The 23,696-nt window shown below is 37.8% G+C and overlaps 1 protein-coding gene across 3 annotated transcripts in view; it reads right to left on the bottom strand.

Annotated features, from left to right (window-relative positions):
* FNIP1 (folliculin interacting protein 1) overlaps positions 1-23,696 on the bottom strand; it is a 160,653-nt gene that overhangs the window by 75,007 nt on the left and 61,950 nt on the right. For all 3 annotated transcript variants that reach the window (XM_017864011.1, XM_017864009.1, XM_017864010.1), the window contains exons 3-6: positions 18,042-18,176; positions 4,533-4,633; positions 4,205-4,279; positions 2,239-2,330 (exon numbers count right to left, since the gene is read on the bottom strand). In XM_017864011.1, the coding sequence (XP_017719500.1) occupies positions 2,239-2,330; positions 4,205-4,279; positions 4,533-4,633; positions 18,042-18,176 (403 nt within the window). The remainder of the gene's footprint in view (positions 1-2,238; positions 2,331-4,204; positions 4,280-4,532; positions 4,634-18,041; positions 18,177-23,696) is intronic.

The following is a 23,696-nucleotide window of genomic DNA, read 5'->3' as shown; positions in this document are numbered from 1 at the left end:
CATCACAATTCGATGGGTCGCTCAGCCGTTCCCAGCATTTTCCTCATTTTCCTTTACGTAGTCATTTCCCCTAACACAACTGTTGCATGTTTAACTCTGTCTTTGGCACCCGTTAAAAAAAACAGGTAAAGGACCCGAACCAACATACCTGCACTGGTGCCCAACTATACTAAACCAAGCATTAACTCTAAATTCCTCAGTGTGGCCTACAGTGCGTTTTGTGATCTAGCTTTTGCTCCATTCTTTCTTTTTCATTTACTTTACCCCTACTCTGTGCTCCATACATACTGATTTATTCACATTCTTTCCATACTCTATGATCTTTTGCCACTAGGTCTGTGTACATACTATTGCTTCTTCACAGAACATTTATTTCCCTAGCCATCTGGCTAATCCTTCAACCTTAGGCCTCATGTCCTCAAGGAAGCCTTCCTTGACTCTCCAGGACTGAACTGAGTGCTTCTCCTTATTTTAATCACACCCTGCTCTTAACCCTGTCTAAGAATTTACTATAGTACACTGTAATTGTTGTATTACTTTTCTGACTTCCACTAACTATAAATCCATTGAGGCAGGAACTGTGTCTGGTTCACCACTGTATCTTCAGGGCCTAACAGAGTGTTTGGCATATTACAGGTGCTCACCACATACTTATTGATTGATTGACTGATTGGAAATTGAAAGAAAGAAAGAAATGGTAGACATGCAAAAAAATCCTTGACAATCAAAAGAGTGCAAATGTTGCTCATTATTTAAAGTCAGTAGTATGTAAAATGGATTTTCTACTCTACATTAAAAGAGAGGACAGGTATATCTAACCTCTATAGTATAATTTACCTTTATAAGTAATAATGGATTTGTGTTATTAAAATGAATTCCTTTTGGCTGGGGCACGGTGGCTCACACCTGTAATCCCAGGTCTTTGGGAGGCTGAGGCGGGTGGATCACTTGCAGTCAGGAGTTCGAGAACATCCTGGCCAACACAGCAAAACCCTGTCTCTACCAAAAATACAAAAATTAGCCGGATGTGATGGCACGTGCCTGCAGTCCCAGTTACTTAGGAGGCTGAGGCAGGAGGATCGCTTGAACCCGGGAGGCACAGGTTGCAGTGAGCTAAGATCACACCACTGCACTCCAGCCTGGGTGACAGAGTGAGACTCCATCTCAAAAATCAAAAACAAACAAAAACCCATAATTACTTTCAACTTTCAACAAGTCCCTTGAGCTTTGAAAAGTATCAAACTATAAAGAAAAAAGATTTCGTTCTTTGTCACATTTTTCCTTTATTTAAAAAAATGAAGTAATCAAGCGAGTTAAGAAAAGCAGAACTTCTATTTTTCTGTAACACACACACACACATTATAAAGTATATGCCTAACACTATGACTAGCGCACAGTAATAGGTGTTTTATAAGCGATTGCTCATTTGAATAAATACAAATCATAAAAAATAAATAATAGGATGTCATACAGTTCAAGTTGGAAGAAAAAATTGTTTTCTACTAATATATAACAAATATTTATTTAAATTAATTATGAATAAAAGTTCTTACTAAACAGAAAATGAGAGAAATATTAATACTATTCTATTGCTATCCCATTCCCTTGGCTACTATATAGCTTTTTATGCACCAGAAATATCGCAATACAGCAGTAGTTCACTTGAGCTGTCTAGAAAAAATGACCAGAAATTTTAGAAAGTCTGTCACTTTAAAATGTAGTACTTAAATAACAACAATCAGCTAACCAAAGCACTAAATGAATTGTTATTCTAATAAATCTTTTAAGAAACACCAAATTTGAACATCTGCTCATCTGAATTACAGGTCACAAAAACAAGCATCATTTTAAAATGACTTTTATGGTTAGGGAAGACAGAAGGAAGAAGGTGTAATAGTCTTCCTCAGCTGAAATAGCCAAAAGAACTACTAAGGGCTTTTCTTATCACTGACACCTTTCAAAGATGCTTCAAATTTAACAATGAAAACAATGAAGACAAATTAGATATATCTAAAGCAGTCTCTTTATCAGATAAAATAAATACTGTGTTCAAATATATGAAAAATATGTTTTCCAAATAAATGTTATACATACTGGAAATTTAAAAGGCTCTTCCACTTACAGTATTTGAAATTATTTGTTATCATGACAGATCTGCATTATTAAGGAATAACTTCAAAAAACACTTGTTACACTGTTAATATTTTTTAAATTTATAAAATCAAAGGAACCATTTACCTATATTTCCAAGCAGTCCATTAATAACTGTGTTATTATCAGCCTTTAATGTATTGTTGTCCTGACTGATGAATTCAAGACTATCTTGTAGCCTATGGAGGGTGAGAAAAAAATTAATTCCAAATTCATTTTATGGTTTAAGGGCAATTCTTTGGACATCCTGATGAAATTTAAAGCGCAAAAACGGTTTCTTCCTATTAGCATTACAAATTAACTAATATAATCATTTAAATCAGAGGTTGGTAAACTATAGCCTAAGTGCCAGATCTAGTCTGCTGCCTCTTTTTGTAAATAAAGTTTTATTGGAACACAGCCATGCCCATTCATTTATAAACTGTGTACGAATGCTTTGATGCTGCAACAGCAGAGCTGAGAAACTATAACCCATTGTCTGGCTCACAAAGCCAAAAATATTTACTATCTGGATCTTTAAAGAAGAAGTTACTGAACCTGATTTAGATTATAAACAAGGTTTCCCCTCATATTTTAGACCTAAAAATATTTTCTAATTATCTGTTAGGGAGAGGTGGAAGCTAGGAGGAAGAAGAGGAGAATAAATCATTAGGCAAATATTCAAAAACTATCTTTAGTCTAATATAATACAAATAACCTATATGACTTTTTTTAGTGACTCTTTCAGGATAACAAAAATAAAAGTACTTTATGCTTTTAGTGCAAAATATACTTTCTAGAGATTTTAGGAATCATCAGAACTTAGAAAAGGTGAAAAAACTCAGGTGATTATGGCTAACATCAGTGATTCCAACACGGAATCTTTAATTTCTGCTTCAGTAGGTCTCTAATTTCTACTTTTAAAAATCAGTATTTTTGGCTTCAAGATATTTTAAAGCATCCATAATATTTTAAAGTATATCTCCCACAGCCGGGCATGATGGCTCACGCCAGTAATCCCAGCACTTTGGGAGGCTGAGGCAGGCGGATCATTTGAGGTCAGGAGTTCGAGACCTGCCTGGCCAACTTAGTGAAACTCTGTCTCTACTAAAAATACAAAATTAGCCAGGCATGGTGGCCTGCACCTGTAGTCCCACCTACCCTGGAGGCTGAGTCAGAAGAATTGCTTGAACCCGAGAGGCAGAGGCTGCAGTGAGCTGAGATCACGCCACTGTACTCCAGCCTGGTGATACAGTAAGGCTCCATTTCCAAAAAAAAAAAAAAAAGAAAAGACTACCTCCTATTTTCCTTCCGAAGAGTTACAGGTATTAGAAACTTAGCTAATAAAACTCTTCCAAACAGGTATTTTTAAGGCATTAACAATTGATGGGGCCGTACAGAATTTCTGTAATCTGGAGTAGTTTCCTTGCTGCCTTTGGCCTTGGGTTATCCCCAGGGGCTCTGACTAGCCAATGAGTCTTGCTCTGATATGGCACCTGCAAAATCTCTCTCTGGGGCCTTTTACTGCCTAACTTTAGCCCCAGTAATTTGCTAGGTTCTGGCACATGGCCCATGATCCTGACACCAGGCCTGCCTTTGTTTCAGTTTCACTATTCCAATCTTTGCATTAATAGCTTGTAATACCCTGGTGGCTATCATTATATAGTGTATATATTATATGTAATATCAATATGGCTGACCTAGGTCAGTCCTGTCTGTAGGGTTAATTTCATAGGGGATCTGAAAATTGAAGAGCACCAACCCTACAGATTGTGGTAACTCAGGAAACTCAGTGTGGTACCGCAAAACTGAAAATCAGCATGTTGACCTAAGACAGAAATCCATTCAACATTCTACTTCCAGATACTGCTTCTAGCAGTTCACAGAAACAGAAACCACATCTCCTGTTTCTCAACTAAACTCAATTGAGAGTGAAATCTGGCCTCCATGAACTTTTTAACTTAAGGAAAGATAGAAAATCTGAACTTGTGCTCAGTGCTAAAAGCAGTTTGTTAGTTTTCATACTTTGTACATCTAAAGTAATACAATTCCCCGTGTATCCATAAGCACTTACGTATTGAGACTTCCACAAATACTGCTGCCAGTCCGAGCAGTAAACACTTTGCTGAGCATGAGCTGTGGAGGGGAACTATGAAGAGAAAGAGAAAGAGAGAGACCAAAACTAAAACACAATGGCCTTTTGGAGTTACTATAAATAAAAATGTGTAAGTCAGTCACAGAGGTTTCACAGCATAGTTGCCAATGGTAGCATTAAAACCAGAGAACATTTTAAATGGAGTATGACAAGCTCAATCTGAGTGAAGATCATATAAAATTCTCTCTAAAAAAAACCAAATACCTAAAAATGGACTCGTTAAAAAAAAAATCAGAAAAGTTCTCACCGAATCTGATGAATTTTTAGGGTGGATCCTTTGTAGCTCATTGCTACTGAGCCAAACATCATCTCTCCAAGCATATTGGCATCAGAAGAGCATCGAGAACCCTAAACAATAACCACACATTAACAAACTGTGTTAATTAAAAGCTTATGACTATTTCATATATTTTTATTAAAATTCTTTTTATATAGTTATTCTACATTAATAATTGTAATTCTACACTGTATACGCTGTTCTGCAACTTGATTTTCTTCATTTTAAAATGTCGTCTTGATGTAACCATGTTGTTACACATAAATGTGGCTAATTCCTTTTAAGAGCTGTACAATATTTTATTGCATGAAAATACCACCGTTTGTCAGACCAGTTCCCTTTATTCACGGGCATTTAGGTCACTTCCAGATTTTTGCTATTATCAATAATGCACAAGTAGGCATTCTTAACCACATCTTATGCATATGCAATGTTTCTCCAGGATAGATAATAAGTGAAATTCAAATAATATGCAGAATAATTTTTACTACTCCTGTTGTATAAAAGAAGCATCCATAAATAGGGCAATTTATATCTATTTTGTACTTCTGTAAAGACATATCCGCGATCTACAGTTTCAATACTATGCCTATGAAAATCCTAATGGCATTTTTTACAAAAACAGAAAAACATATTAAAATTCATATGAAACCACAGAAGACCACAATGAGCCAAATCAACCTTGAAAAAGAACAAAGCTGGCAGGCATTACACTTCCTGATTTCAAATTATACTACAAAGCTACAGTAGTGAAAACAGCAAGGTAATGACATTAAGACAGACATATAGACCAATGGAACAGAACAAAGAGACCAGAAATAAACCTACATGTATACAGTCAACTGATCTTCAAGAAGTGCACTAACAATACACAATGGGGACAGGATAGTCTCTTCAACAAATGCTTCTGGGAAAACTGGATATCCACATGCAAAAGAATAAAACTGGTGTCCTATATCATGCACAAAAACAACTCAAAATGGATTAAACGCTTACACGTATGACCTGAAACTGTAAAACTCCCAGAAGAAAATAGGAGAAAAGCTTGATGACATTGATCTTAGGAATAATTTCACAGATATGACAGCCAAAGCACAGGTAACAAAAGCAAAAACAGGTAAGTGGGACTACGTCAAGCTAAAATGTTTCTGCACAGCAAAGAAAATAATCAAGAGGGCGAAAAGATAAAATATGGAATGAGAAAAAATACTTGCAAACCATGTATCTGATAAGGGATTCGGCTTCAAAATGTGCCAGAAACCCCTACAACTCTATAGTAAAAACTAATAACGCAATTAAGGTCTTGAATAAACATTTCTCCAAAGAATTCATACAAATGACCAACTGATACAGGAGAAATGCTCAACATTTCTAATCAGAGAAACGTAAATCAAAACCACAAAACCTGTCAGGTTGGCTATAATCAAAAAAGCAAAGACAGCAAGTGGTGAGGATGTGGCAAAACTGGAGCCCTTGCACACTGCTGTAGGAATGCAAAATGGTACTGTATTTATGGAAAACAACATGGCAAGTCCTCCAAAAATTAAAAATAGAACTATCATGTGATCTGGCAATTCCACTTCGGGGCATTTTTCCAAAATAATTAAAATCAGGATCTCAAAGAGATGTTAGCACTCCTATGTTCATTACAGCACTATTACAATAGCCAAGATGTGAAAATAACCCTAAATGTCCATTGACAGATGAAGAGATAAATGAAACATAATAAATACATGGAATGAAACACTATTCAGTTTTTAAAAAGAAGAAAATTCTGCAACATGCAACAACACAGATTAATCTTACGGATGTTAGGCTAAATGAAATAAGCCAGTCACAAAAAGATAAATACTGCATGATAAGATAAATACTCCACTTATATGAGGTATTTAAAATAGTCAAATTTACAGAATCAAAGAGTAGAATGGTAGTTACCAGGGGCTGGGGTAAGGGGGAAATGTGGAGTTACCAGGGATTGGGGCAAGGGGGTAACTAATCAATGGCATTAAATTTCAATCAATTTGAATAAGCTCTAGAGATCTACAGTGTACATATAGACAACAATTCCTTGTACATTTAAAAATTTAAGAGGGTAGATCTCATGTTCTTACCACAATTTTTTTTTTTTAAGACTTCCTTGAGGTTGGGCATGGTGGCTCACACTTGTAATCCCAGCATTTTGGGAGGCCAAGGCGAAAGGATCACGAGGTCAGGAGTTTGAAACCAGCCTGGCCAACATGGTGAAACCCCGTCTCTGCTAAAAATACAAAAAATTAGCTGGGCGTGGTGGTGCACGCCTGTAATCCCGGCTACTCGGGAGGCTGAGGCAGGAGAATTGCTTGAGCCCAGGAGGCAGAAGTTATATTGAGTGGAGATCAGGCCACTGCACTCCAGCCTGGATGACAGAGCAAGACTTCCCGGAAACATTAGAATGTCTTGTTTCCAAAGAACCTCCTGATTAAAAAGTTATTCTCTTTCATTATTCTTTGTCTTCACAGGAGTCAGACAACAGTTAAAGATTGAACTTATCCATTGGGATACTATTTAGATATCATGGTAAATATCACTATTTACCTACCAAGTATCTGTTCTCTAATTCTTCCTCATTTTTTGAAGTCCAGTTTGTTTTAGGGAACTAATGTGCACAACTGAAAAAAATTTCATTTCACAGGCTCACTTGAAGATAGGAGATTTAGAATAATTTTTATACTTAAAAGGTTAGTGTTATGGTTGAAGTAGCAATTTTCAGTACTCATTTACATGCATTTGACACAGGCCTGGTCAGTAAGATGTAAATGGAAGTCACTACAGATGGAGATGTCATATTATAACATATTATAACAACAAGGCAACAAGTACACATTAACTCCAAGTAGAAAGATAAGGGAACCATGGTCTCTGAGGGTATCTTGAAGCCCAGTATCATACCTAGATAGTACATTTTTAGGGTTATCATGTCAGGAACACAATCCCTAATTTGTTTAAGCCACTGTTTAGAGAGTGTCCCAATACCATCCTTTGATGCAATTATATAAAATAAAAAAATTAATGGTTTCTAAAATATTTAGGAAAATTCTAATAACCATAAAGTGAAGAGAATCCCCATTTTACAACTGGAGACCAGGATATACAGCTGCACACTGTTTTTCATTTTATCATGTGACTCTTTTACTCCTTTGTTTACTACCTATCTTAAATTGTCCTATTATTAGGGTTAAGACAATCCCTATGTTTAAATATTTCTACCTTTCTTTAAAAGACACCTTCAAGTAGCAACACATTTTTTTAATACATGGCTATTTTTATATCAGTTTCACATATGTTCATTTACATGTTTTTTTTCCTTCTCAGAGCTATACTCTTAATTTTGGTCTAATAAGAGCACAAACTATTATTATTATTATTATTATCATCATTATTATTATTATTTGAGATGGAGTCTTGCTCTTATCTCCCAGGCTGGATTGCAATGGCACGATCTCAGCTCACTGCAACCTCCGCCTCCCGGGTTTCAAGTAATTCTCCTGCCTCAGCTTCCAGAATAGCTGGGACTACATGTGCATGCCACCAAAACCAGCTAATTTTTGTATTTTTAGTAGAGACGGGGTTTCACCATTTTGGCCAGGATGATAACGATCTCTTGCCCTTGTGATCCGCCCACCTTGACCTCCCAAAGTGCTGGGATTATAGGCATGAGCCACCGCGCCTGGCCCACAAAGTTAATTTTTAAGAAAAAAGTCATTTCTGTCATACCTAGGTTACTAATATAGAAAGCAACTAATTTATTCTTGAGATTTGGTTAAGGTAAAATTTTTATTGTAAGACACAGAGGCCTGGGTACTGAGAACATTTCAGAAATGGAGTTGAATAATTTTTTTAATGATAAAATAGCTTTTAAAAAAAAATCAATGCCAGTATTACTTGGCAACCTAAATTACTTCTGGCTAATGACAGACATGGCAGTCTTCCCTTACAAGCTCCATAATGTGTCTAACTCCATTGTTATTTTGACTGAATTTATTATTTCTTGTATTAACCAAGCTATACAAATTTAAATACCAAGGCATTTATAGATCTTACTATTACACAAATAAAATAATCCCCAGAAAGCAAAATACAGTAAAAATATTAATAAATTGCTATGTAAATTTTATGACACCATATAGTTTACTATTAAGGTTCTCTTTGTCTGTTCTAACATATATTAAATAGTTACCATGAATATGACTGGCAAGCTATGTATTTTAATGCGACATAATCTACAACGAAACTTATAATTAAAAGGATGCTATTATCATTATTGCCTTTTTAAAAATGTCTTATTTAAAAGGTCATTCTAAGTACTCATTCCTGAAACCTAATAATCTGTTAAACCCTGTGTAACTCAAAGAATATGTTCCACTTACCTAAAATTATATACATTTTTAAAAAATTATTATTATGCTTCTTAGTTCTGGGATACATGTGCAGAATGTGCAGGTTTGTTAAATAGGTATACATGTGCCATGGTGGTTTGCTGCATCCATCAACCTGTCATCTACATTAGGTATTTTTCCTAATGCTATTTCTCCCCTAGCCCCCCAACCCCCAACAGGCCCCAGTGTGTGATGTTCCCCTCCCTGTGTCCATGTGCTTTCATTGTTTAACTCCCACTTATGAGCGAGAACATGCGGTGTTGGTTTTCTGTTCTTGTGTTAGTTTGCTGAAAATGATGGTTTCCAGCTTCATCCACATCCCTGCAAAGGACATGAACTCATCCTTTTTTATGGCTGCACAGTATTCCATAGTGTATGTGTGCCACATATTCTTTAGCCAGTCTATCACTGATGGACATCTGGGTTGGTTCCAAGTCTTTGCTATTGTAAATGTGCTGCAATAAACATACGTATCCATGTGTCTCTATACTAGAATGATTTATAATCCTTTGGGTATATACCCAGTAATGGGATTGCTGGGTCAAATGGTATTTCTGGATCTAGATCCTTGAGGCATTGCCACACTGTCTTCCATAATGGTAGAACTAATTTACACTCCCACCAACAGTGTAAAAGGGTTCCTATTTCTCCACATCCTCTCCAGTATCTGTTGTTTCCTGCCTTTTTAATGATTGCCATGCTTATCTCATTATGGTTTTGATTTGCATTTCTCTAATGACCAGTGATAATGAGCTTTTTTTCATGTTTGCTGGCTGTATAAATGTCTTATTTTGAGAAGTGTCCGTTTGTATCCTTCATCCACTTTTTGATAGCGTTGTTTGTTTCTTGTAAATTTGTTTAAGTTCCTTGTAGATTCTGGATATTAGCCCTTTGTCAGATGGATAGATTGCAAAAGTTTTCTCCCATTCTGCAGGTTGCCTGTTGACTCTGATGATACTTTCTTTTGCTGTGCAGAAGCTCTTTAATTAGATCTCATTTGTCAATTTTGGCTTTTGTTGCCATTGCTTTTGGTGTTTTAGTCATAGTCCTTGCCCATGCCTATGTCCTGAATGGTATTGCCTAGGTTTTCTTCTAGGGTCTTTATGGTTTTAGGTCTTATGTTTAAGTCTTTAATCCATCTTGAGTTAATTTTTGTATAAGGTGTAAGGAAGGGATCCAGTTTCAGTTTTCTGCATAAGGCTAGTAAGTTTTCCCCAACACCATTTATTGTTTTTGTCAGGTTTGTCGAAGATCAGATGGTTGTTGATGTGTGGTGTTATTTCTGAGGCCTCTGTTCTGTTCCATTGATCTATGTATCTATTTTGGTACCAGTACAATGCTGTTTTGGTTACTTTAGCCTTGTAGTATAAAGTCAGGTAGCGTGATGCCTCCAGTTTTGTTCTTTTTGCTTAGGATTTTCTTGGCTATACAGGCTCTTTCTTGGTTCCATATGAAATTTAAAGTAGATTTTCTAATTCTGTGAAGAAAGTCAATGGTAGATTGATGGGGACAGCATTGAATCTATGAATTACTATAGGCATGATGGCCATTTTCACGATACTGATTCTTCCTATCCATAAGCATGAAATGTTTTTCCATTTGTTTGTATCCTCTCTTTTTCCTTGAGCAGTGGTTTGTAGTTCTCCTTGAAGAGGTCCTTCACATCCCTTGTAAGTTGGATTTCTAGGTATTTTATTCTCTTTGCAGTAATTGTGAATGGGAGTTCACTCATGATTTGGCTCTCTGTCTATTATTGGTGTATAGGAATGCTTGTGATTTTTGCACATTGATTTTGTATCCTGAGACTTTACTGAAGTTGCTTATCAGCTTAAGGAGATTTTGGGCTGAGACGATCGGGTTTTCTGAATATACAATCATATCATCTGCAAACAGGGACAATTTGACTTCCTCTCTTCCTATTTGAATACGCTTTATTTCTTTCTCTTGCCTGATTGCCCTGGCCAGCATTTCCAATACTATGCTGAATAAGAGTGGTGAGAAAGGGCATCCTTATCTTGTGCTGGTTTTCAAAGTGAATGCTTCCAGCGTTTGCCCATTCGGGATGATGCTGGCTATGGTTTGTCATAAATAGGTATTGATGGAACGTATTTTGAGATACGCTCCATCAATACCTAGTTTATTGAGAGTTTTTAGCATGATAGGGTGTTGAATTTTATCGAAGGCCTTTTCTGCATCTATTGAGATAATCATGTGATTTTTGTCATTGGTTCTGTTCATGTGATGGATTACGTTTATTGATTTGCATACGTTGAACCAGCCTTGCATCCCAATGATGAAGCCAAATTGATTGTGGTGGATAGGCTTTTGGATGTGCTGCTGGATTTGGTTTGCCAGTATTTTATTGTGGATTTTCCCACTGATGTTCATCAGGATACTCGCCTGAAATTTTCTTTTTCTGTTGTTGTCTCTGACAGGTTTTGGTATCAGGATGATGCTGGTCTCATAAAATTAGTTACGGAGGATTTCCTTTCTAATGATTGGAATAGTTTCAGAAGGAATGGTACCAGCTCCAGCTCCTCTTTGTACCTCTGATAGAATTCGGCTATGAATTCATCTGGTTCTGGACCTTTTTTGCTTGGTAGGCTATTAATTACTCCCTCAATTTCAGAACTTGCTATTGGTCTATTCAGGGATTTGACTTCTTCCTGGTTTAGTCTGGGGAGGGTGTATGTGTCCAGGAATTTATCCATTTCTTCTAGATTTTCTAGTTTATTTGCATAAAGGTGTTTATTGTATTCTATGATGGAAGTTTGTATTTCTGTGGGATCAGTGGTGATATCCCCTTTATCATTTCTTATTGTGTCTATTTGATTCTTCTCTCTTTTCCTCTTTATTAGTCTGGCTAGTCGTCTATCTATGTTGTTAATCTTTTCAACCAGCTCCTGGATTCATTGATTTTTTCAAAGGGTTTTTCCTGTCCCTATCTCCTTCAGTTCTGCTCTGATCTTAGTTATTTCTTGTCTTCTGCTAGCTTTTGAATTTGCTTTTTCTTCTCTAGTTCTTTTAATTATGATGTTAGAGTGTCAATTTTTTATCTTTCCCACTTTCTCCTGTGGGCATTTAGTGGTATAGACTTCCCTCTAAACACTGCTTTAGCTGAGTCCCAGAGATTCTGGTACGGTGTGTCTTTGTTCAAACTTATTTATTTCTGACTTCAGTTTGTTATTTACCCAGTAGTCATTCAGGAGCAGGTCATTCAGTTTCTAAGTAGTTGTGTGGTTTGAGTGAGTTTCTTAATCCTGAGATCTAATTTGATTGCACTGTGGTCTGAGAGACTGTTTGTTATGATTTCCGTTCTTTTGCATTCGCTGGCGAGTGTTTTACTGCCAATTATGTGGTCAATTTTAGAATAAGTGTGATGTGTTGCTGAGAAGAATGTATATTCTGTTGATTTGAGGTGGAGAGTTCTGTAGATGTCTATTAGGTCCACTTGGTCCAGAGCTGAGTTCAAGTCCTGAACATCCTTGTTAATTTTCTGTCTTATTGATCTAATATTGACAGTCAAGTGTTAAAGTCTCCCACTATTATTGTGTGGGAGTCTCAGTTTCTTTGTAGGTCTCTAAGAACTTGCTTTATGAATCTGGGTGCTCTTGTATTGGATGCATATATATTTACAATAGTTAGCTCTTCTTGTTGCACCGATCCCTATTGTTGCATTGATCCCTTTACCATTATGTAATGCCCTTGTCTTTTTTTTTTTTTTTTTTTTTTTTTTTTCCCTGGTTTAAAAGTTTTTTTTTAAAGAAATAGGATTTGAACCCCCTTTTTTTTTTTTTTTTTTTTTTTTGCTTTCCATTTGCTTGGTAAATATTTCTCCTTCCTTTTATTTTGAGCCTATATGTGTCTTTGCACATGAGATGGGTCTCCTGAATACAGCACACTGATGGGTCTTGACTCATTATCCAATTTGCCAGTCTGTGTCTTTTAATGGGGCATTTAGTCCATTTATATTTAAGGTTAATATTGTTATGTGTGAATTTGATCCTGTCATTATGATGCATTGTTGATGCCGTTTCTTCTTAGTGTCAACAGTGTTTACAATTTCATATGTTTTGCAGTGGCTGGTACTGTTTTTTCCTTTCCATATTTAGTGCTTCCTTCAGGAAGCAGGCCTGGTGGTAACAAAATCTCTCAGCATTTGCTCATCTGTAAAGAATTTTATTTCTCTTTCACTTATGAAGCTTAGTTTGGCTGGATATGAAATTCTGGGTTGAAAATTCTTTTCTTTAAGAATGTTGAATATTGGCCCCTCACTCTCTTCTGGCTTCAGAGTTTCTGCAGAGAGATCCACTGTTAGTCTGATGGACTTCCCTTTGTGCATAACCCAAACTTTCTCTCTGGCTGCCCTTAACATTTTTTCCTTCATTTCAACCTCGGTGAATCTGACAATTATGTGTCTGAGGGTTGCTCTTCTCAAGCACTATCTTTGTGGCATTCTCTGTATTTCCTGAATTTTAATGTTGGCCTGTCTTGCTAGGTTGGGGAAGTTCTCCTGGATAATATCCTGAAGAGTGTTTTCCAACTTGGTTCCATTCTCCCTGTCACTTTCAGGCACACTAATCAAACGTAGGTTTGGTCTTTTCACATAGTACCATATTTCTTGGAGGCTTTGTTTGTTCCTTTTCATTCTTTTTTCTCTAATTTTGTCTTCACTTTTTATTTCATAAAGTTGATCTTCAATCTCTGATATACTTTCTCCCGCTTGACTGATTCAGCTATTGATGCTTGTGTATGCTTCACGAAGTTCTCCTGCTGTGTTTTTCAGCTCCATCAGGTCATTCATGTTCTTCTCTAAACTGGTTATTCCAGTTAGCAATTTATCTAACCTTTTTTCCAGGTTCTCAGCTTTCTTGCATTGAGTTAGAAGATGCTCCTTTAGCTCAGAGGAGTTTGTTTCTACCTATCTTCTGAAGCTTACTTCTGTCAACTTGTCAAACTCATCCTCCATCCAGTTTTGTCCCCTTGCTGACAAGGTGTTGTGATCCTTTTGAGGAGGAGAGGCATTCTGGTGTTTGGAATTTTCAGCCTTTTTATGCTGGTTTTTCCTCATCTTTGTGGATGTATCTATCTTTGTTCTTTGATGCTGGTGACCTTCAAACGGGGTTTTCATGGGGATGGGGTTTTCATGGGGATGTCCTTTTTGTTGATGTTGATGCTATTTCTTTCTGTTTGTTAATTTTCCTTCTACCAGTCAGGCCCCTCTACTGCAGGTCTGCTGGTGTCTGCTGGAGGTCCACTCCAGACCCTGTTTGCCTGGGTATCACCAGTGGAGGCCACAGAACAGCAAAGATTCCTGCCTGTTCCTTCCTCTGGAAGATTCATCCCAGTGGGGCACCTGCCACATGCCAGCCAGAGCTCTCCTCTATGAGATGTCTGTTGACCCTTGTTAGGAGGTGTCTCCCAGTGAGGAGTCATAGGGGTCAGGGACCCACTTGAGGAGGTAGCCTGTCCCTTACCAGAGCTTGAACGCTGTGCTGGGAGATCCACTGTTCTCTTCAGAGCTAGCAGGCAGGAACATTTAAGTCTGCTGAGGTTGCGCCCAGGGCCACCTCTTCCTCCAGGTGCTCTGTCCCAGGGAGATGGGAGTTCTATCTATAAGCCCCTGACTGGGGCTGCTGCCTTTCTTTCAGAGACGCCCTGCCCAGACAGGAGGNTTTTTTTTTTTTTTTTTTTTTGCTTTCCATTTGCTTGGTAAATATTTCTCCTTCCTTTTATTTTGAGCCTATATGTGTCTTTGCACATGAGATGGGTCTCCTGAATACAGCACACTGATGGGTCTTGACTCATTATCCAATTTGCCAGTCTGTGTCTTTTAATGGGGGCATTTAGTCCATTTATATTTAAGGTTAATATTGTTATGTGTGAATTTGATCCTGTCATTATGATGCATTGTTGATGCCGTTTCTTCTTAGTGTCAACAGTGTTTACAATTTCATATGTTTTTGCAGTGGCTGGTACTGTTTTTTCCTTTCCATATTTAGTGCTTCCTTCAGGAAGCAGGCCTGGTGGTAACAAAATCTCTCAGCATTTGCTCATCTGTAAAGAATTTTATTTCTCTTTCACTTATGAAGCTTAGTTTGGCTGGATATGAAATTCTGGGTTGAAAATTCTTTTCTTTAAGAATGTTGAATATTGGCCCCTCACTCTCTTCTGGCTTCAGAGTTTCTGCAGAGAGATCCACTGTTAGTCTGATGGACTTCCCTTTGTGCATAACCCAAACTTTCTCTCTGGCTGCCCTTAACATTTTTTCCTTCATTTCAACCTCGGTGAATCTGACAATTATGTGTCTGAGGGTTGCTCTTCTCAAGCACTATCTTTGTGGCATTCTCTGTATTTCCTGAATTTTAATGTTGGCCTGTCTTGCTAGGTTGGGGAAGTTCTCCTGGATAATATCCTGAAGAGTGTTTTCCAACTTGGTTCCATTCTCCCTGTCACTTTCAGGCACACTAATCAAACGTAGGTTTGGTCTTTTCACATAGTACCATATTTCTTGGAGGCTTTGTTTGTTCCTTTTCATTCTTTTTTCTCTAATTTTGTCTTCACTTTTATTTCATAAAGTTGATCTTCAATCTCTGATATACTTTCTCCCGCTTGACTGATTCAGCTATTGATGCTTGTGTATGCTTCACGAAGTTCTCCTGCTGTGTTTTCAGCTCCATCAGGTCATTCATGTTCTTCTCTAAACTGGTTATTCCAGTTAGCAATTTATCTAACCTTTTTTCCAGGTTCTCAGCTTTCTTGCATTGAGTTAGAAGATGCTCCTTTAGCTCAGAGGAGTTTGTTTCTACCTATCTTCTGAAGCTTACTTCTGTCAACTTGTCAAACTCATCCTCCATCCAGTTTTGTCCCCTTGCTGACAAGGTGTTGTGATCCTTTTGAGGAGGAGAGGCATTCTGGTGTTTGGAATTTTCAGCCTTTTATGCTGGTTTTCCTCATCTTTGTGGATGTATCTATCTTTGTTCTTTGATGCTGGTGACCTTCAAACGGGGTTTTCATGGGGATGGGGTTTTCATGGGGATGTCCTTTTGTTGATGTTGATGCTATTTCTTTCTGTTTGTTAATTTTCCTTCTACCAGTCAGGCCCCTCTACTGCAGGTCTGCTGGTGTCTGCTGGAGGTCCACTCCAGACCCTGTTTGCCTGGGTATCACCAGTGGAGGCCACAGAACAGCAAAGATTCCTGCCTGTTCCTTCCTCTGGAAGATTCATCCCAGTGGGGCACCTGCCACATGCCAGCCAGAGCTCTCCTCTATGAGATGTCTGTTGACCCTTGTTAGGAGGTGTCTCCCAGTGAGGAGTCATAGGGGTCAGGGACCCACTTGAGGAGGTAGCCTGTCCCTTACCAGAGCTTGAACGCTGTGCTGGGAGATCCACTGTTCTCTTCAGAGCTAGCAGGCAGGAACATTTAAGTCTGCTGAGGTTGCGCCCAGGGCCACCTCTTCCTCCAGGTGCTCTGTCCCAGGGAGATGGGAGTTCTATCTATAAGCCCCTGACTGGGGCTGCTGCCTTTCTTTCAGAGACGCCCTGCCCAGACAGGAGGAATCTAGAGAGGCAGTCTGGCTACGGTGGCTTTGCTGAGCTGCGATGAGCTCCGCCCAGTTCTAACTTTCCAGCAGCTTTGTTTCCACTCAGTTGGAAATGCAGAAATCACCTGCCTTCTGCTTTGATCTTGCTGGGAGCTACAGACCAGAGCTGTTCCTATTTGGCCATCTTGCCAGCCACCCTATATACATATTTTTTTTTGAGACAAGGTCTCACTCTGTCACCCAGGCTGGGTTGCTATGGCATGATCATAACTCACCACATCCTAGAGCTTCTGGGCTCAAGCAATCCTCCCACCTCAGCCTCCTGAGTAGCTGCGACTACAGGCTCACACTACACACATGGCTAATTTTTTTTTTTTTTTTTTGAGACAGAGTTTCGCTCTTGCTGTCCAGGCTGGAGTGCAATGGTGCAATCTTGGCTCACCACAACATCCGCCTCCCAGGTTCAAGCGATTCTCCCGCCCCAGCCTCCTGAGTAGCTGGGATTACAGGCATGTGCCACCATGCTTATTTTTATATTTTTAGTAGAGATGGGGTTTCTCCATGTTGGTCAGGCTGGTCTCGAACTCCCAACCTCAGGTGATCTGCCTGTCTCAGTCTCCCAAACTGCTGGGATTACAGGCATGAGTCACCGTGCCCAGCTCACATGGCTAAATTTTTTAAAAATCATAAAACTTTCAAAGTTGTGCAAAATGGTGTAAGTCATGATGGTGTTGTATGGCACAGTACTATTATGGATTTGTTAAGGTATCATGCCTAAAGGGGAGGTAGAATAGAAGAAGGCAGGGGGAACTGTGCAGTAAATCCATCTAGAGTTTAGTAATTTCAGACTCTTTTCACATAGCTTGTCCCATGGATTAGGTACAAAGATCAATTTCTATCAGAACACAATCATTTCATTACCAGTAATTAAAAAGCCAGATTCTATTTTTGATACTGTATAAATATAAAATACTTGATTAATGCAAACTTGGATGACACAAATAAATTTACATCAGACGACACTTGTTGAGCATTAGACCAAACACTGACATTACACAAAATGTAATACATTTAGAGAAGTTCCTATGTATTATACTTACTAATACGTTTAATTCCATGTTTTACAAGAAGTCACATTACTTTTGAAAAATAACACTGTGTATTATGTATACTTCCAATCATACTTTAATTTCATAAAACTGAAACTGTATTGGTATTTTGTATTTATCTTCATAAATAATAAAAAATATGTAAAACAAGAAATTATTCTGATAACCCAATCTAAATCTGAATTGGGAAATATAAGGAGAAAATACTCATGCAACCTATACCTACAGCTCTCTACTTCTCCTATTCTAAGATTTGTCAAAGTTCATAAACTTACTTATCTGTCACTCCAGCTTCAATGCAAGCTCTAGGAAGATAAGGACTAATTGCTATTATATCTCCACAGTTCATTGGATGATGTTCAAAAATATTTATAAATGAATTAATAAATAAATGACATCAATGATCTTACCTGGTACTTAAGACACTGGTCTTTTATATCAGAAGATGAAGTCACAGAACTATCTAAAGAGGAAGAACTGTCTCCTCCAGGTTTCAGTTGGCAGCATTTCCCAAAGACTTTAACTTGAGCATCACTGCAGAGTTTCTGAAATACAGATAATATTTCCATTCATATTTTAACAGATTTTTAACCATATACAAATTTCATCAAAGTACAAAAACCTTTGGAAAAAACAAGAATGAAATAACTCAAAATAATACAACCTTAATATGGCTATTTGCATTTGGTATATTTTCTCCAGTATTATTTTCTATTTTTTGTCTTATAACCAGAATAGTATCTGTGGGGTTTGTTATTTCTGGCCAACATTATTACATCCTGAGAATTTTCTAGATTACCATGGCCTACACGATGTTCATTAATACCGATGTAATAATATATTGCAGTAGTTTTCAAATTATTTGGTCTCAAAACCCCTTTATGGGCCAGGCACGGTGGGTCACACCTGTAATCTCAGCACTTTGGGAGGCTGAGGCAGGCGGATCACCTGAGACCAGGAGTTCAAGACCAGACCGACCAACAGCGAGAAACCCCATCTCTACTAAAAAGACAAAAATTAGCTGGGCGTGGTGGCACATGCCTGTAATTCCAGCTACTTGGGAAGCTGAGGCACAAGAATCTTTTGAACCTGGGAGACGAAGGTTGCTGTGAGCTGAGATTGCACCACAGCACTCCAGCCTGGGTGACAGAGTGAGACCCTGTCTCCAAAAAAAAAAAAAAGCAAACAAACAAAACAACCCTTAATGTTCTTACAAGTTATCGAGGATCCCAAGAGTCTTTTGTGTACATGGGTTACAATTATCAATATTTTCCCATATTAGAAATTAAAACTGAGACCATTTAAAAAATACTTATTCATTCATTTAAATATAATAATAAACCCAAGTAAATGTAAGTAACATTGTTATAAAAAAATTATTCTGGGGAGAAATGCAGGGATGAAAGGAAAATGCAAATGAGATTTTAGATTTAACTATACATAAATACATATGTTTATTCTATTGAAATGAGAATATAGTCACGTAATATTTAAATTTTTAATGAGAGAGTGAACTTAAGACCAGATGAATGTGCAGTCTAGTATGGACGAAAAATGTATTTCTTTTTTTATTCCTCTTTCTCTTTTTCCTCCCCAACATCTTTCACTACTAACAACTACCAAAGTTACAATCCACCAACATCTGTGATATTCCTAAAAGTATTCCATTGCTTTATCACAGTTACCAGTATGTCCATTCTTCCATTTAACAAACCTCAGGCAGGTTTTTAGAACAAATAATCTGACTAAAGTCAAATTTACTGAAGACTGATTGTTTTCTAGTTATCAACATCACCAAAGGCATCATTAAAAATTGTATGTAGTAGTCTCCAATTATCTCTAACCAAAATTTAAAGTAAAATAATAAAAGCTTTAGAACTAGATATGAGTTCAAAACCTGGATCCTTGAGCAAGTTAACTGACCTCTCTAAACCTTAATTTGCTACTTGTTTAATGGGAAGAAAAACCCTACCTAACAACACTTAAAGAAATGTCTGTGTGTGTGTATATATATATTTTACATACACATATATATAATACATATTATATATAATATAGTATCCTAGCTATCCCCACAGAGCTGGGTCTACAGGCATATGCCACCACATCCAGCTAATTTTACTTTTTGTAGAGACAAGGTCTCATCATGTTGCCCAGACTGGTGTCAAACTCCTGGGCTAAAGTAATCCTCCCACTTTGGCCTCCCAAAATGTTGGGATTACAGGTGTGTGCCACTGCATTCAACCTAGATATAACTGTTATTAGAAAACAGTTAAAATGAGGGACTAACATAATTGAAGTCAGGGACTTCACTAGATATTTCCATGTATGTTTCAACACTTGATAAAAGTATGGGTATTTTTACTATGGGTCTCCTTCGCCACATCTTAATAATCTTATTACTTATTGATCACCAACAAAATGCCAGGCCTTAATGTACATTTTCTCTAATACAGAGCATAGTAGATATTATTAACCCTATTTTACAGATGAGAAACGTGACGCTCAAACAGGTTAAATAACTTCATCAAGGTTACAAGAGCTAGAAATCTGTTATCTAAACCCAGTTGGCTTGACTTATCCACTATCACAAACCACCATTTCATCAGTCAACAAAAGTATTTAAGTACCATGTGTTCTAAGCCAGGGGGTGGCTGCTGACCAGTGCCAGTCCATGGCCTGTTAGGAACCGGGCCACATGGCAGGTGGTGAGCAGTGGGCAAGTGAGCATTACCGCCCGCACTCCATCTCCTGTCACATCAGCCTCAGCATTAGTTCCTCATAGGAGTTCGAATCCTATTCTGAATTGTGCACACGAGGGATCTATCTCTAAAGAGATACAACAAATAAATGCAATGCAAGATTCTCAACTGGATCCTTTTGTTATCCAGGATGTTATGTGGAAAACTTGTCAAGTTTTAATGGGATCTGAGGTTATATCAAAGATTTCCTGAATTTTTGCTGTATTGTGGTTACGCAGAAGAAAGTTCATGTTTTTAGGAAATACACATTGAAATATTCAAAGTTGATGGGTTATCAAGTAGGCAGTTTACTCTCATTCCGTTCAGTAAAGCAAAAGTTCTCTGTATTGAACTTGCAACTTATTTGTGATTGTTTCAAAAGTTAATAAAATTATAACCTAGTTAGACAAAGACAGTTGTGTTTTTCAGTAACATTTATAACTTTTTTTGCATAATTTGAAGGTATTTGCTTTCGTGGGTTAGACATAAAGTATGGCACCACTTATCTGAGATAACAAAGTAAAATAATACGAAACTGAACCCTTTCTCCTACAATTCCTGCTTATAGAAGTCCTGTGCTTACATGAGGGATTGTTGTTGACTGCACCTTGTACCCCCATTACAGGACCATCTGCCACTGTAGTTGTTGCTGTTTGGTTTCAGAAAAGCCACGACTTCAAGATGGGAGGGAGTAGAGAAACAACAGCTGAGGAGCTGATGGGAGAATAGTATGTGTGTGTATGTGCATCCTTTTGTACACACTTTTAGGCATGTTTTTATGCTTTAGTCCTAGAACTGAAGTATGCCCCTTTTCTTCCTCTAGCAAACTGCCTTTTGTTTCAGAGACTGGACATACATGGTTACCTCAGCCTGGAATGTCTTTCCAGCTCTCTCAAGTGCTTCCTCTTTCACCTTAACTCTTACGCATTTTTCCCCCATAGTCTAAGCTTAAAACATCACTTTCTTATCTCACTAGACTAAATGAAGTCCTTTCATGGCAATTCACTAAAACATTGTCATCCTTTAACCTTTTCATCTGTAAATTGGAATAATAATGATAGTACTCTTCTGTTTTACATAATTTACTCTTTACATTTAAAGGTAGTAAGTACTAACGTAAGTTAGCTGCTGTTATCATTATTACTTGCATTAGACATACTTGAAATATACATTTCATTACACATATTTGTGTAATTATCTGTTAAATGTCTCTTTCTCCTGTCAGATTGTTAGTTCTATGAGGAAAAGGACTATGTCTTTTTTTATTCACCTGTATTCCCTAGTGCTCAACAGCGGTTGCCAACCTTTTTGGCACCAGGCACCAGTTTAATGCAAGACAATTTTTCTGCAGACTGGGGTAGTGTAGTGGGGATATGGTTTCAGGATGAAACTGTTCCACCTCAGACCATCAGGCATTAGTTTTTGTCATTAGAAAAGGAAAGACCTGAAATCTCAGTATAGGTTTTCTTGCTGTTATTTTTAAGAGATGAGTTCTCACTATATTGCCCAGGCTGGCCTCAAATTCCTGAGCTCAAGCGATCCTCCCACCTCAGCCTCCTGAGTAGCTGGGACTACAGGCATGTGTCACCACGCCCAGCTTCAATACAGTTTTGATTTTCATTTTCTTAATTATGGATAAGGGAGAGGATCTTATAAACGTAAGATTTTATTAAACGTGTAATAGCAATTTGTATATCAACACTCTGCTCTTGTCCTTCACTCAATTATCTACTGAGTGGTTCTTGATTTCTAGGACCACTGTTATATTAACAGTTGGCATTTTATATTGTCAAAGTGTTTTCCCAGGTTGCCATTTGTCTTTTAACTTTCCTTATGGTGTTGTTTTGTTTGTTTTATCATGCAAGTTTAAAAAAAAAAAAGGCTGTCAAATTTGTCAGTCTTTTACTTTATGGCTTCTGAATTTTAACTCAGTTAGAAATATCTTTGCTTGAGACAGAGTCTCGCTCTGTTGCCCAGGCTGGAGTGCAGTGGCACGACTGCAATCTTGGCTCACTGTAGCCTCTGCCTCCTGTGATCAAGCAATTACTATGTCTCAGCCTCCCTAGTAGATGAAACTACAGGCGTGTGCCACCACACCCGGCTAATTATTGTACTTTTTTTTAGCAGAGACGGGGTTTCACCATGTTAGTCAAGCTGATCTTGAACTCCTGACCTCATGTGATTCAGCCTTTCAGCCTCCCAAAGTGCTGCGATTATAGGCATGAGCCACTGCATCTGGCCTTTTTTTTTTTTTTTGGCAGGCGGGGGAGAGGGCCTTGCTTTGTCACTTAGGCTAGAGTAAAGTAGTGTGATCCTGACTCATTGCAACCCCCACTTCCTGGATTCAAGCAATTCTTCTGCCTCAGTCTCCCAGTAGCTGGGACTACAGACACTCAGCACCACACCCAGCTAATTTTTATGTTTTTTGTAGAGACGGGGTCTTCCTATGTTGGCCAGACTGGTCTCAAACACCTGGCCTCAAGTGATTCACCCATCTTGGCTTCCCAAAGTGCTGGATTTACAGGCGTGAGTCACTGGACCCAGCCTAGAATACCTTTTTCACTGCACAGATATATAGGAACTCCCTCATTTTTTCTTTTGTAATGTTATAGTTCTATATTTTTATATTTAAATGTTTGATATGCTTGGTGTCATCCTGATGTTCACTGTAAGATATGAATCCAAATTAAGGCTGGGCACAGTGACTCATGCTTGAGCCCAAGAGTTTGAGACCAGCCTGGATAAAATAGCAAGACCCCATCTCTAAAATAATAATAATAGTAAGTAGTAATAATATGAGTCCAAATTAATCTTTCTTCCACATAGCTTAATTGTCTCAACATCATTTAAGATGATGCCTTAATCATATACCAAAATTCCTGCATGTATTTGGATGTATTTCTGATCCTCCATTTTGTTCCATTAGCCTATTGCCTATTTATGTGTCAATAACACACTGTCTTAAATACTGAGACTGTGAAGTATATTTTCAAATGTGATAGGACTGGCTCATCCTCACTGCCCTTCTTTTTCAGAGTTTTCCAACCAATCATTGCTAATTTTTTTCCATTTGAACTTTAGAATCCACTATTTAGTTCCAGACACTACCCCCACCCCAAACACAAAAATAAGGATAACACTGTTTCTGTGATAGCATTATTTTACAAAGCACTTTGGACAACTTTATAACATTGACTACTGCCATAGAATATGTTTTGCCTTTCCATTTGTGAAGGTATGCTCTTACGTCCCTTAACAAGAATTTTTTTTTTTTTTTGAGATGGAGTCTCGCTCTGTCGCCCAGGCTGGAGTGCAGCGGCACGA

Source organism: Rhinopithecus bieti, unplaced genomic scaffold (genome assembly GCF_001698545.2).
Source record: "Rhinopithecus bieti isolate Rb0 unplaced genomic scaffold, ASM169854v2 scaffold_74448, whole genome shotgun sequence".
Classification (NCBI taxonomy): Eukaryota; Metazoa; Chordata; class Mammalia; order Primates; family Cercopithecidae; genus Rhinopithecus; species Rhinopithecus bieti.
This window is presented reverse-complemented; position numbering and strand designations above follow the sequence as displayed.